At 48.8% G+C, this 13,996-nt stretch overlaps 4 protein-coding genes across 4 annotated transcripts; 2 read left to right on the forward strand and 2 right to left on the reverse strand.

The window, feature by feature from the left end:
- The first annotated feature begins 266 nt into the window (after positions 1–266).
- On the forward strand, positions 267–2,087 carry BDV59DRAFT_184670 (Zn(II)2Cys6 transcription factor). The gene is made up of 4 exons (XM_073690719.1): positions 267–452; positions 508–927; positions 1,000–1,402; positions 1,451–2,087. Exons 1-4 carry the CDS (start codon positions 434–436, stop codon positions 1,920–1,922), a joined length of 1,314 nt encoding a protein of 437 aa, XP_073545026.1. The 5' UTR covers positions 267–433; the 3' UTR covers positions 1,923–2,087.
- A 302-nt stretch (positions 2,088–2,389) lies between these two features.
- On the reverse strand, positions 2,390–4,174 carry BDV59DRAFT_209767 (fungal specific transcription factor domain-containing protein; the record flags this gene model as incomplete). Its single annotated transcript, XM_073695449.1, has 2 exons — positions 2,390–3,805; positions 4,151–4,174. 2 exons carry the CDS (start codon positions 4,172–4,174, stop codon positions 2,483–2,485), a joined length of 1,347 nt encoding a protein of 448 aa, XP_073545027.1. The 3' UTR covers positions 2,390–2,482.
- A 671-nt stretch (positions 4,175–4,845) lies between these two features.
- BDV59DRAFT_195029 (uncharacterized protein) lies at positions 4,846–6,710 on the reverse strand (the record flags this gene model as incomplete). The annotated part of the gene is made up of 2 exons (XM_073692487.1): positions 4,846–6,226; positions 6,274–6,710. The coding sequence occupies 2 exons, from the start codon at positions 6,708–6,710 to the stop codon at positions 4,846–4,848; spliced, it is 1,818 nt and encodes a 605-aa protein (XP_073545028.1).
- Positions 6,711–9,183: 2,473 nt separating this feature from the next.
- Positions 9,184–13,990, forward strand: BDV59DRAFT_209769 (carboxyl transferase domain-containing protein; the record flags this gene model as incomplete). The annotated part of the gene is made up of 11 exons (XM_073695450.1): positions 9,184–9,367; positions 9,423–9,549; positions 9,613–9,680; positions 9,730–9,800; positions 9,855–10,416; positions 10,469–10,562; positions 10,611–11,111; positions 11,217–11,260; positions 11,585–11,747; positions 11,816–13,095; positions 13,135–13,990. The coding sequence occupies 11 exons, from the start codon at positions 9,184–9,186 to the stop codon at positions 13,980–13,982; spliced, it is 3,942 nt and encodes a 1,313-aa protein (XP_073545029.1). The 3' UTR covers positions 13,983–13,990.
- Between the last annotated feature and the right edge of the window lie 6 nt (positions 13,991–13,996).

The raw sequence follows: 13,996 nt of genomic DNA on the forward strand, positions 1-13,996 counted from the left end.
TTTCCTGCTTTTCTAAAGCAGAAATAGCAAGTAAGATTCTTCCCTCTTTAGCAGCTGAATTTCTTGGATTTTGACGCGCTTTTGGAGGCATGGTTGGTGGTTGAAGTTGGTAAGGCAATAAAACGCGCGGAATTCTGATGAGGTGGCCCGCTCGACCGGGTGGCCCACTCGACCGGGAAATACGTTACTAGCTGACTTGGCTTATATAACCATGTAGGTTCAAATTCCGCGTAAATTCTTCCTGGAGGCCGCTGCTGTTGCTGCTAATTCAACCTGTCTCTGTCAGCTGTATAGAAGGTTGGGAAGTCATCGTTATCGGGATGATAAGATTAGATAACCAACCCAACACCTCCGCTTCCTCTTGCTCTCCTCCTATCCGCCATCGTCGGTTCGCTAAACACATCCCATCCAAAAACGTCCGTCCTCTCTCTCCATGAGCTCTAAACCCCGAGGTTAGTCCTGTATCTTCTCATATCGAAAGAATACTAAGTCTGCTCCGCTGCGTAGGCTGCTTTCAGTGCTCTAAACGCCGGATTATCTGCGACGGAGCTGAGCCCGTTTGCAAAAAGTGCCAGAAGAAAAGCTTGGAATGCTCCGGCCTGGGGAGATTTAGGTTTTCAAATGGACTCGCCCGACGAGGCAAGCTGAAAGGATGCGTCGTTCCAGTCCCTCACCTTTCCCCCGCCGAGGCCTTCCCACCGGAACCTGCGAATTCGGCCCGATTCCCTCCACAAAAACTCCAGTGGAAAAATGAGCAGGGCTGCCGCACACGACAGAAACAAAAGAGGAATGGAAAAGCCACAGTAGACCCCCAGGAAGGTAGTGTAGGGCAGATGGAGGGCAGTGGTGACCGAGCCTCGGTGCCCTCGGCGGTTGGTCAATGGATTCCTCCGTTGAACTCGCGAACACGAATGCTCTTTTCTTACTGTGAGCCACACGGAGCCAAATAATCATGATACAACTTTATGAGAATAACGCCGCTGACAGAAATTAACGCAGTCGCCACTGAGGTAGCCCCTGTTATGGTGATTTTAGATAAGATCTCGAACGGCTATCGGGAACTTCTTCTCCCTATGGCCTGTGAGGATAGGGTGTTGGAGCGTGCCATCTCCGCAGTCGCTTCGCAACATATTGCTGGACGGTGCCCTACCATGAGAGTTGAAGCCGAGTCTGAACGTGCTGCTGTCATTTCGTGCTTGCGGCAAGACTCTCTACAATCGTCCGCTGACCGAGTATTCAATGTCTCGACGTGGGCTACTCTGATTGTTTTGCTTGTAGGAGAAACGATTACTGGGAGCTCTGAATATAGATACCTGCTTCACACCCTGACATGTTTGGCGGAGAATATCAGCCAGGTGGAATATACAGCAGCAAACTCCTTCCTCACGCAACAAACTCATATGTAGGTTTCCCATACCTTCAACTATAAAGTATAACTAACACTCTGAAGGTTTCAGCTATTAGGTACACCATTACTTGGAGAAAGGAAAGGGATCCATGCCCTACAACGTCCCATTGAGCAGTACATGGATTGGACCCAATACGACCTGCCGCCCGACTCGGAGCATCATCGTGTGCTGGCCCTGTCACGATTGGCCTTCATGAATGCCTCTAAAATATATCTTGGAAGAACAATGGGAAACAACAATCAGTGGGAATCTTTGGAGAGTCTCAAGCAGGTGGTGAGCCAGATTGATCCAGAGGAACCTGGGTCACACGCCCTCGTCTGGGTCTGCTTTATAGCTGCGGCAGACAGTACGGACCCGGAGCATCGGGCATTTTTTATAGATCGCATGAATAAGGTATATGCGAAGACTCAGTTTCGCAATATATCAGCTGCAATCGAATCCTTGCCGGGAATATGGTCTGCCCAAGGTTCAAGCCGCTGGACGCGGGAAGTGATTCCAACATTAGTTATGTGAGTGAGTTACGATGTCTCCTCTGAGATGGTCGAACAGTTCAATATCGTCCCGTAACGTATCGGCTTCACAATGAATATGATCAGGAAAGCACTACCTCGGTTAAGAACAACTTTTGCCACGCTTCCTGTTTCCTTGGTGGTCGACTATAGCCTCAATCTGTTGAACTCCATGCATTTCGACAGATTTTGCTATGATAGAAGACCATTTTGCGTTGGGCTAGCGTTAAAAAAGTATTCTACGTCATGCAGTCTCATTGTAGCGGACTCGCTGCCGAAGAGGTCGGCACCCGAAAAGCTAGTCGGTGCACCATCAACCTCCCACGAGTTCAGAGAAGTTATCTCGGACATACCCAGACTTGGAAAAAGAGCCTCCTTTCGGGAGTCTGCGCCAAGGGTACCATAGTCGATCATTGACCAGAGGGCAGCTTCGGAACCGGGATCTAAATCCTCCTTTAAGGATCCTGCATCTAGAAGGGCAGAAAATCTGTGTGATTGAGCATGAAATTCGCGTAACCGAATCGCCTGCGCGGGAATATCAATATACGTATCCGTGCCGCGATATCAAAGAAGGCATACCATGTTCTCAGCATGGGCCCAAAGCAGGCCCAATCTATCCAACCAATCCAGAGTCTGCTGGAAATAGTACATAGAGTCTTGAGAGCCTCTGTCTGCAGCTGAATTGTCACACATCACGTTCAGGGATATCGATAGGGAATGGATTCCTCCAGCCACCGCAATGCAATATGCGTAGAATGAGGATTCGACCAAGCACCCGGCCTCTTTCGCTTCTTGGATCAGATCTAATAGCTGCTTAGCATGATCCTGACCGGCCTGGAGAGCTTTGGAGGCAAAGCTTGCGGGTATCTTCGACCCGAAAGGTTTCAAGCATAACCGAACTAGGAATGGGTGGTTAAGAAGACAATGGCACAGATGAAATAGAGTATGCGCAAATACGAGATGACCTATGTCTCGTGGTGTCCGCTCGCTATTCTGAATAAACTCGGACACGCGCCGACCTCCAAGCGTGGAGTAAGATTCCAGCAGTAATAGGGAAGACGAAATTGCCGCAAACTCGGATTTAGTATCCCAAGGTGGGATTTCTCGTGCGTGGCGTCTCTGGTGGACATAACGTGTACATCGCCCAAAGATAGAGGCCATCAGGATAGCCAACGCGAACGGGCTGGGCCGCTCTACCATCTCGGTGTTCCATTCTAGCAGCCCCGCAAGTGCCGGCGTCTTTTTCCATTCTCCTGTCTGGAATGTCTCTTCGTCACACGGTAACTGAACATGGCAATCTTCGTCAAGAATGGCGAGCGGTCGTGACTTTCCACATGAGATAAGTTTATCCACGAGATATGCCGACCAGAACGATCGTCTTCTCTCTTCCTGTTCCGTGTACGACAACCATGTATCTGGCTCCCTCATGAGTTGGAGATCCTGAGATATCCGTGCGGCGAGACCGATTTTCAACCACCCGGCGCTTACTCGACCAGCTGAACATATATTAGTCGGAGTAATGGACATGTCGAAAAGATATGTGGTCCCACCTGTGTAGTCCACAACCGCCAGGAGATTCACTGTCTGAACCACATGGACGTTCATGTTTTCCTCTGATGCCATGTAGTCCGTCAAGACGGACATCCAAGATTCTCGTGCATACTTTTCTGTTGCTTCACGACTCTTGCCCGAATAATATTCATGAGTGGAGAACTTGACGGCAGAGGCCAAGACAGCTAGGATTAAACACCTGGGCAAGAGGTTGCTCTCCAGTTTTTGTCGGAATGATATTTCGTGGAAATAAGAGTAGGGTTGATTATGGACGTGGATAAAATATGTATCGATCACCGAACGTAGGACCGGACGGGGAGGAAGGGAACTGAGAAGCTGTCAGCATCAGTTCGACCAGCCGTTATATCTCCCCGCGTCAAGTCTATGGGTTAGCGAAGCAGAACATACAAATGATCGGCCTGCAGCCCCGAGGGTGGGCTCAATTGGGCACGGCTATCAGCAGCAGCATTGTGCCTTGATTCCGTCCGCTCTTGGTCTGTGATTCGTGGTGGGGAATTCCTAGGCCACGGGTCAGATATTCGGTACGTGAGAAAATTGCCTCGAGTACGTACGCTTGAGACTGCAGTTCAGCCAGACGGGATTCAATTGTGTTTATGCGCTCTAGAAGCGCTGCCTGACGGCGTATTAGCACCGTGAAGTTACTAGCAGACAGGGACTGACATTGTTGCTACTGTCTGTAGGCATTGTACCATGTGCCAATTGGTGAGAATCTCCAACAGTGGCAGCATAGGGCTCATATATACAGATAGACTGGCTTCGACGACAGGGAAAGCAGGACGGGCGTTCACCCGAACATTTCGTCTTCTTCCGTCTATGAGAGGCTGCGTCAACTCGGAGCTCATTTCCCGAGAAAGGCAAGTATATAGGTACCTGCAATTGGCACATGCTTGTCTGATCCGCTTTATATTTCCAGCCTGCAATGCGTCCAGCGAGACGTCCATTCCTCCGTAACTTCGAATTCGAAATGATTGTACTGGATAGCTCAGTCGCGAATCTTTGGCTTTGAGCACCACCCTGCTACTCAGGTGAATCTCCGAGGGAGTTCGAATGATGACAAAGAATGTCGCCTGTTACGGAGCACCGTTTCTCATTAAGCAGAGGAGAGAGCAAAAAATGCGAAGGAAATTGTGACCAAACAAGAGATGCGGGGTGTCCGATGGTCTCGACGCCATGTGGAGTTCGTGGATAGCCTCGGTATAGGGACGAAGGGCTAATTGCAACCTAAGACAAGAGTTACCTAGCCGGTGCAAAATATTATCCATTCACGTCTATTGTGCATTTTTGAGGCCCACCCGGCCATTGTACAGCAGTCGACAGAGGATGGTCCAGAATAGCAACAGTTACCAGTAATTTGTCTACAATTTGGTTCTTGGCCTGTTTAGTATATACTCATCCCAGTCCACCTTTCTGCCCTTCTGAAACTCCCTAACACCATATGCCCCATCCGCATCTTCACGCATCATGGCGTCAAAAAACCCGCGGATTCCCGCAGTCTGTTTTTCCCCGCCGCTATCAACCCAGCCAAGCCGGACTAGTTCTTTTGACATACGAGATGCATGGGGAGATGCAACTCGCAGGCGTAAAAGTAAATCGTCCAAGAGCCCTGGGAGACGCTGTTGGTTATCGGCAATCTCACTTAGTACTCCACGACTTTTCAACTCCGCCGCAGTGATAGTACGCGCAGATAGCATGGCTTCTCGTGAAAATGCGACCCCCCACTCTCGAATTACATATTTCGAAATCGTTGCTGCGCAAATACCTAGCGTCACTTCACTGAGAGTCACCGTTGTTTGTTTCGTGCAGATCCGAATATCGCAGCAAAACGCCAGACCGACCCCACCCCCGAAGGCTGGTCCATTGAGACATGCGATGGTTACCTTGGGCGACAGATCAATCGTCTCAAACAGATTCGTAAGACGACCAAATTGGGCTTCACTACCTGAACTCCCTTGGCCAACGGGTGTGCTACCTTTCCCGAGATCCATGCCTGTACAAAAGAATTTCCCGTTTCCCGTGAGCGCGATACGAGAGATTGAGGGGTCTTTGCTGGCCTTTTTGACTGTTTCTGTGAGTGTAAGGAGCATGGAAGACGTAAGAGCGTTTCCATTCCTTGGCCTGTTCAACACGATCTTCAAATTAACCCCTGATCGATAAAGCTGTAAACCCTCTGCATCTTGGACCAGACTCCACGAGGACGGTGCAGGTGCCTTGAAATCGCGAATGGGTGAAGCCTTGGGAGAAATCTTGGTTTTCCTCCTAGCCGCTAAGGCAGCTCCTGCACGGCTTGAATTATCCTTGGCCAGGTGGTGAGAGATCCAGGCCCCGGTCTCAACTAGTTTCGACAGATCTATCCCCGTCTCAATGCCCCCGTTGTGGAACATGTACACCAGATCCTCAGAAGCAACATTTCCCTTAGCCCCTGGAGCGAAAGGACATCCACCCAAACCCCCAACACTACTGTCAAATGTTCGGAGTCCGCACTGGTAAGCCTCCCAGGCATTAGCCACTGCACCCCCGTACGTATCATGGAAATGTCCGGCCAATTGTTGAAGGGAGATTCCGTTATCCACCAGGCGACGAAGAAGTTCTCGCACATTGGCAGGGGACCCGACACCTAATGTATCACCAAGGCTGATTTCATAGCAGCCCATATCTAAAAGTGCCCGGACGCATCGAACGACGGAAGAGGGCTCAGTAGGACCATCATACGGGTCAGCAAATATACATGACACGTAACTGATTATGTTAGCTGCAAGGTAGGCATCGCTTTAGGATGATCTTACCCTCTCACGGCTATATTCGACTTCGATGCTTCAATGGCTACTTCCCGAGCCCGATCAATACCCTCTTTCACTGTACAGTTGATGTTGGCTTTACTAAAACCTTCCGTCGCACTAATGAACACTGCAACCTCCTTGACACCATATTGTCGCGCAACGTTGAATCCCTTGACGTTTGGGACTAACACGGGAAGACGCGCCCTGCTGTCTTGGAGTGACTGCTGGATGGCAGGGCTCTCAAGGAGCTGGCGGCAATCAGCCAGTTGGGGAATCGCTCTCGGTGACACAATGGATGTTAATTCAATGTTTTGGAGACCTGTACTTTGGAGTCGGCGGATTAACTCCACCTTGGTTGAGGTGGGAATCTGCTCCGCGATGTTTTGTAGCCCATCTCGAGGCCCAACTTCGACAATTCGGACGGCCGGGGAGAAATTGGCCATTTTGGATGAGTTATTCATGGGCTATGACAGATAGCCCCTTCGTTACTCTTAGAATATATTTTCTTGCTTGTCTTATCCCTCCGTTCCGCCCCGGCTCGGATGCCGGACCGCCTTTTGTACAGAAGCAATGTTACCCGGGTCTACGGACCGCAGTCTAACTTTACCGGAAATAATAGAGAATCATCGTTTCAAATACGCTATAGACGAACTACTATAGATGAGCCTTCAACTTCATCTGGCTCACTATTTTATTTCCAATCTCCCTCATAATGTGCTTTTGATACTTGCCGCTGCCGGTCTTTGGGAAATCCTCACCCACACCAGGCTGCCCAGTCCAAAAGACATACTGGGGCGATTTATGTCGTCCCAGCTGCCGCTCCACGTAGGATTTGACTTCAAAGTCGGACGGCCTGAACGTTTGCGCTGTAGCCTTGAGAAAGCAACATACGACCTCGCCATATTTCTCGTCCTTGACCCCGACAACGCTGGCTTCGTCAATTGCAGGGTGAGAGACCAAGCGTTCCTCTATCTCACGTGGGAATATATTCTCACCTCCTGGTGGTTTTATATTAGTGGGTATCATATTGTTCGGCCTGGATCACCTACCTCGGATAATAATATCCTTGATTCGACCAGTAATGTGCGCGTAGCCCTCCACGTCAATGATTGCTTCGTCCCCTGTATGCATCCAAAGAATTCCATTTGCATCCAGCTTCATGGCTTCCCGGGTTTTGGTTTCATTTTTCCAATATCCCTTTTGCAAGGCATATCCACTCGTACATATCTCACCCCGCTGCCCACGAGGCAGAATATTGCCTTGGGAATCAATAATCTTGGCAGCGGTGTGAGGCATCGGCTTACCGACAGTTGTCGTGCGCTTTTCATCGGAATCCTCCATGCCAGTGATGAATGTCACCGGACTAGTCTCCGTCATGCCGTAGGCTATGAGAAGCTTCTTAAAGCCCATGTGTTCCTCTAGACGGTTCATTAGCGTCATTGAAACAGCAGAACCAGAAGCCAGGCCTGTTCGGAGTCGACGGGGCTTTTGTCGGGTCTTCGCCATATATTCCAGTTCCGCTACATACATCGTGGGCACGCCAAGAAGAACTGTAGCATCATAGTGGACGACCGCGTCCACGACCCTTCCGGCATCGAAATGGTCAGACGGGAATATAATTCTGCTCCCATGACAAAAAGATGCAAGGAAGCCCATTACCAAGCCAAAACAATGGAACAACGGTGGTGGACAACAGACGATGTCATCTGGGATCAGATGCATGGCCCTACCGACGAATCGAGCATTGTTCGCAATATTACTATCGTGCATTAGCCAACAAACCATTCTGTACGTGTCGAATTTATCCCTTACTTATGTGTCAGACTAGCAGCTTTTGGAGAGCCAGTAGTACCTATTTAGATATGTTAGCATTGATGTCTTTTATCTGAAGTAACAATTTGTTTACCAGAAGTGAATTGAAGGTTGACAATATCCTCAGGATGTACCCTGGATTCCGCATATTTCAAGCCGGCTTCATCAACGTGGTTATCAGTTCCTTCAGAGACAAAGTCCACATAAGACTGCACCCCATTATTACTGGTCTCAGAATCAGGTTCCCCAATGTATATAATTCTCTCAATTTCCGACAGTTTAGGGAACAGCGGATTGTTTCCTCGCAGAATCCGAAAATGATCGGCAAGATTTCGTGATCCAATTTTGGTCGCAATGAAGATCACTTTGCAAGCTTTTAGGTGTTAGTCGGCTCTATCCTGACAAGGCGGTATAGTGATGGACTCACAACTCGTTCGCATGGCATTATATAATTCCTCAGCAGTATATGTATTGTTCAATACGACAACTGGGCATCCGATACGAGAAGCCCCCAGGAAGACCTCAATATACTGGAAGCAATTTCCCGCCATGATTCCCACACAGTCTCCATGTTGAAGGCCCATTGCTAGCATAGATATTGCCATAGCTCGGCTCCGATGCCACAGTTGCTGATAGGACAGATTCACTGATTGCCATGGGACCACTACCGCTGAACGGTCAGAGAGCCGTTCAGCCTGCTTATCAATTAGCTGTCCGATTGTTATTGACCAGAGGGCTGGGGTCTTTGGTCCCTCAATGAATGCTAGATTTTGACTCATATTTGCTGTAGGAATCACCAATACACAATGTTTTCCAAACCACAATGTTCAATGTTGAAGGTGCACTATGTCCATTGTGAAGCCAAAATATATGTTTTCTTGCCACATAATTTCCGCTATGCTTGGACACACTACCATCGAAGGGCTGACCGGCACATCGGTCCTCTCTCCAACGAGCTTCCCGACATTCGGACCGAACGCGCCGCAGTCTCTCCGAACTAAGAAATTGGCTACTCTCCAAAATAATAGGGGTTGCGTTGAGTAACAATTATGATTTTATCTTCACTAATAACTACCTTTCTAAGACTACGAAATAATACCTACAATGACCAGCACATCTTCGTATCCAGCTCTCAGTTCGCACCTGGACCTTCGGGGCGAGCATTTCAAGAAAAATAGAGACAGCTGGGCCCCTGTTTTGGAAAAGTTTGAGACCAATCTCAGGCAGGCAGCTGCAGAGGGCAACAAAGTGTCTACCGATAGACATCAATCTAGGGGGCAGCTTTTGGGTATGTTGTTCCTGCCTGGTTGTGCACGAACATGTTAATCTTAAGGCGGATACAGCAAGGGATCGTATTTCGCTTCTCTTAGACCAGGATTCCCCATTTCTTGAGCTGTGCGCTTTCGCGGGATTTGGTAACAATGATTCAACTCCATGCGCGAATCTTATTGCAGGTATTGGGTCTATCAGGTAGGCTAATCAGTATAGCTTAATTTATGGTACGCTTCTCAAACCTATTGACTCCATCCACAGTGGCCGACCCACTATGGTTATGTCGCATATACCTACACAAAGTGGAGGGGCGTGGAATGAAATGACAGGTATGAGACCATTCTTATTCCTAATGCATATTGTTAACGTAAGGTTTAGTACTGAAAGTCAATCGGATAATGGAGGTTGCATTCGAAAACAATCTTCCTCTTATCTCCCTTGTGCAGTCTGTAAGGAGCTCCAGCGACATATATGTTGGTATATTGGCATACTGATTATTGAAGGCTGGCGTTTTCCTCCCGCAGCAATTCCGAGTCTTCCACAAAGGAGGTCAGCTTTTCCATGACCTCGCAATTCGCACACAATGTGGCAAACCGTCTTGCGCAATTGTCTTTGGATCATCCACCGCAGGTGGTGCATATCATCCGGCATTGTCCGATTACACCATCTTCGTTGAGAATCAAGCCCAGGCATTTCTCGGGGGTCCTCCACTAGTGAAGATGGCGACTGGGGAAGATATTGGCGCTGAAGAGCTTGGCGGCGCAAAGGTTCATGCCACGACTACTGGGTTAGCAGACCAAATTGCAATTGATGAATTCGACGCAATTCAAAAAGCCCGAGAATGGATGGCATCCCTTGGTACCAGTCAATTGCGCGTTCTGGGCCTAATTGAACCCATGACACCCCGGTATCCCATCGATGATTTACTGGCTCTCGTAAACCCAGAAATTCGAAAGCCATTCGACATGCGCGAAGTGCTCCTTCGAATCATAGATGATTCTCGCCTGTCACTCTTCAAACCAAAATATGGCATAAATATGATTACAGGATGGGCCCATATCTTCGGTGTGTTAGTTCAGGATGCGATGTAGGAAGCTGCTAACCAAACGCCATCCAGGATTTCCTGTTGGTATTGTTGCAAATCAGATATCTGTTATCAACCCACATGAGGCCGCCAAAACAGCGCAGTTCATACGTCTTTGCAACCAGCAGTAAGTCCCGGCTAGTGCGATATCACCCATTATTCCTGACAAGGGCAGAAATACGCCGATAATTTTCCTTCATAATGTCACTGGTTTCATGGTTGGAGCGAAAGCCGAGCATAATGGTATTATCAAGATTGGAGCTCAGTTGGTCTCCGCTGTGAGCTGTTCAACTGTACCCCATATCTCTGTTATTCTGGGAGCATCCTACGGCGCTGGTAACTACGCTATGTGTGGAAGAGCATACCGTCCTCGGTTTCTCTTTGCGTGGCCCACTGGGCGATGCAGTGTTATGGGGCCAGATCAGTTATCTGGCGTGATGGAAAGAGTGCAAATTGCCAGTGCGAAATCCAAGGGGCAAGCGCTGTCATCAGGAAAACTGCGAAAGCAGGTAGAAGCGTTCCGTGAAGCCGCTCAGGCAGATGCGGAATGCTATGCTACCAGCTCAATGCTCATTGACGATGGAATAATAGATCCCAGGGACACAAGGGATATTCTTGGAATGTGCCTGGAGGTAGTATCGATGGAAACTGTTAAGGGAACCATGACGCATAATTTGTTGGCTAGAATATGATTTAAAACAAAATTAAAATGTTCGTTGTTGCCCGTGTGTTGCGAGCGGGCTATGTCTAAGTACGTTGTTGATGGATGTCACACGTGTAGGGATGTTTGCTTGTTCGCCCTTCCCATGAGACGCAGAACCCAAAGTATAGGCACATCTACCTAGCCAGGCCTGCATAAATCATACAGGAGTCAAAATTTGGTATGCCCGAAACGTGGCCCGCTCGTTATTTGTCGGACCGGCGATTTTCTAATCCAGGAGCGGAGGCCGGACCGAAGGAGATCATTACTGGAGGAGATCCACCAATACTAATCAAGGATGAACACAATATCAGCCTGCGTTTCTCTCTCACTGTTAGAATCATAGACACATACATGCATTCCATTTTCTCCTTGTTTCTATACTCTCGCGTCGACCGAACCAAGCTGTACCTAGGATAAAATGTCACCAAATTCAACGAGTGATATAGCTTCACCTGGCCGGTCTTTGTTTGTCGCGCAATCTCCTGTTACGAGCAGCGGCCGGCCCGCTATACAGAAATTGCTAATCGCAAACCGCGGGGAGATTGTTTGTCGCATCGCGCAGACTTGCCGGAAATTGAACATTACATCAGTTGCCATATACGTGCACGAGTATGTCTACCAATTAAATTGCCCAATCAAAACTCTCTGAAGCACGCTGACTCAGTATTTGAAACTAGAGATGATGCTTCATACCACATTCAGAGCTGTGATGAAGCTATTTGCCTCGGCAGTATGGAACATAGCGACACCAACCCATTCCTTGACATTGAACTCCTTGTCCGGACGGCACTGTCCGCCGGAGCACAGGCAATCCATCCAGGGTACGGTTACCTGAGCGAGAATGCTGTGTTTGTAGACCGTGTCCGCGAAGCAGGCCTTATCTTCATCGGGCCATCTTCTCGCGCTATGTCAACACTTGGTGACAAGAGGTCCTCCAAGGACTACTTGCGCCAACATGCTCCCGATGTTCCATTGGTTCCAGGGTTTTTTGGGTCTAGTCAGAGTGCTGATGCCCTTCTGGCTGTCGCTGTTGATATTGGGTTCCCTGTCATGTTAAAGGCGTCCGCTGGGGGTGGTGGTAAAGGAATGAGAATCGTCCGACAAGCTGCACAGTTAAAGGAAGAGCTGGAACGAGCGCAGTCCGAGGCCCGCCGTTCTTTTGGCTCAAGCGACCTTATCCTTGAGAAATACCTCGAAAACAGCAAACACGTGGAAGTTCAAATTGTTGGGGATACCCACGGCGAGGTCCTTTCATTCGGCGATCGCGATTGTTCTGTACAGCGGCGGCATCAAAAAGTGATTGAAGAAACGCCCTGTACATTCCTCCCCGAAGAAACCCGAGTGCAGATGGCCGAAACAGCTGTGAGAATTGCCAAGCTCATCGGATATGAGAATGCCGGCACCGTTGAGTTTATCGTTGATGTTCAGACGGGTATGTTCTACTTTCTGGAGGTTAATGCCCGGCTCCAAGTAGAGCATCCCATCACAGAAGAAGTTATGGGTGTAGACCTCGTTTCGTTGCAACTTTTTGTGTCCTCAGGAGGTCGACTGTTCGACCTTCCAGTTGCAAAGAGCTTGGTATCCAACGGCCATGCAATTGAATGTCGTCTTTGTGCCGAAGATCCTCAGAGGAACTTTCTACCCGAACACGGAAAAGTCCATCTGTGGCTGCCTTCGCCTACAGCGATCGGAGACCGTAGCACTCGCTTCGAAACAGCTGTTCGGACAGGATCAAGGATATCTATCTATTTCGACTCGATGATAGCAAAAGTCGTGGTGTGGGCACCAACACGTGCCGCAGCAATTGAGAAAATGGCGAAGATACTCTCCACCACAGCATGTGCTGGAGTTAAGACGAATCAGTTGTTCTTGCAGCGGTGTTTAGCGCACCCACGCTTCTCTGACCCGGGGTATACGACTTCATTTATTACATCACACCTCCAAAGTCTTCTTTCTTGTCCAGTCCGCAGAAGTACCGATCATGCTGTCTTGGAAGATGCCCTATACATCATTCCGGCGCTCATACTGCGGCGCATGGCAGAGTATGGTGGTCAGGCAGTCGTCCGAAAACCTTTCCAGAATGTTCGGAAACAATTCCGTAATCAGCGGTTTGACCCTGTGAATATCCATTGCGACATAATCACGTTGGAAGGGAGGCAAGACGCTCGTCTGTGTGTTTGGGATGCTGCGACTGGAAGTTCACAGAAAACAACAAAAGCGTATGTTATGTTACTTCCGGACGCCAGTCAACCGTTGAATCACGAGGAATCTTCCTCTTCCTCTCGAAAGGTTACCGCACGATACAACGCAATCAGCCAAGCCTTACGCCGCGGTGATATTCTATCAGCGCCATCCTACCAGGTTGCTATCAGATCATGGCGATCCACTGGAGATGCATCTTCAGGTGATGGATCCTTCACTTTCATTTTGGACGTCATTATCAATGGTTTGAAGATTATCACCAACGTCGCTCTTCCGTCGACAGCTCCTTCTACGCTTCACCATTTGCCCAACCAGATGCAACAAGTCCTATGTCATTTTCCACATCTGGGAACATGGGTGGAATTCCAGCGACACAGTCTCCTATCGTTCATGGAAAGCATACGCTCTGTAGAGGAGGACAATGATGGCGAACAGAATATAGTCACTGCACCCATGCCTTGTCGGATCCTGACCATTGCTAAAAGAAATGGCGAGGAAGTTAAATATGGAGAGAGTCTCATGGTAGTTGAGAGCATGAAGATGGAGATGAGCATCACAGCAAATGCTAGTGGTCAATTCAAGACGGAATGGAAAGAGAACGATGCAATTGAGGAAGGGAAGGTGTTGTGTACAGTCAAATGAGATGGTGGAATACC

The sequence above is a fragment of the Aspergillus ambiguus genome (assembly GCF_047715705.1).
Source record: "Aspergillus ambiguus strain CBS 117.58 unplaced genomic scaffold BDV59scaffold_33, whole genome shotgun sequence".
In the NCBI taxonomy this organism is placed as follows: domain Eukaryota; kingdom Fungi; phylum Ascomycota; class Eurotiomycetes; order Eurotiales; family Aspergillaceae; genus Aspergillus; species Aspergillus ambiguus.

What these genes read in the sequence shown, in the direction of transcription:
- BDV59DRAFT_184670 (XM_073690719.1), top strand. An exon ending in ACGAATGCTCTTTTCTTACT is followed by an intron (nt 928 to 999) that starts GTGAGCCACACG and finishes AAATTAACGCAG; the next exon opens with TCGCCACTGAGGTAGCCCCT. An exon ending in CTCACGCAACAAACTCATAT is followed by an intron (nt 1,403 to 1,450) that starts GTAGGTTTCCCA and finishes AACACTCTGAAG; the next exon opens with GTTTCAGCTATTAGGTACAC.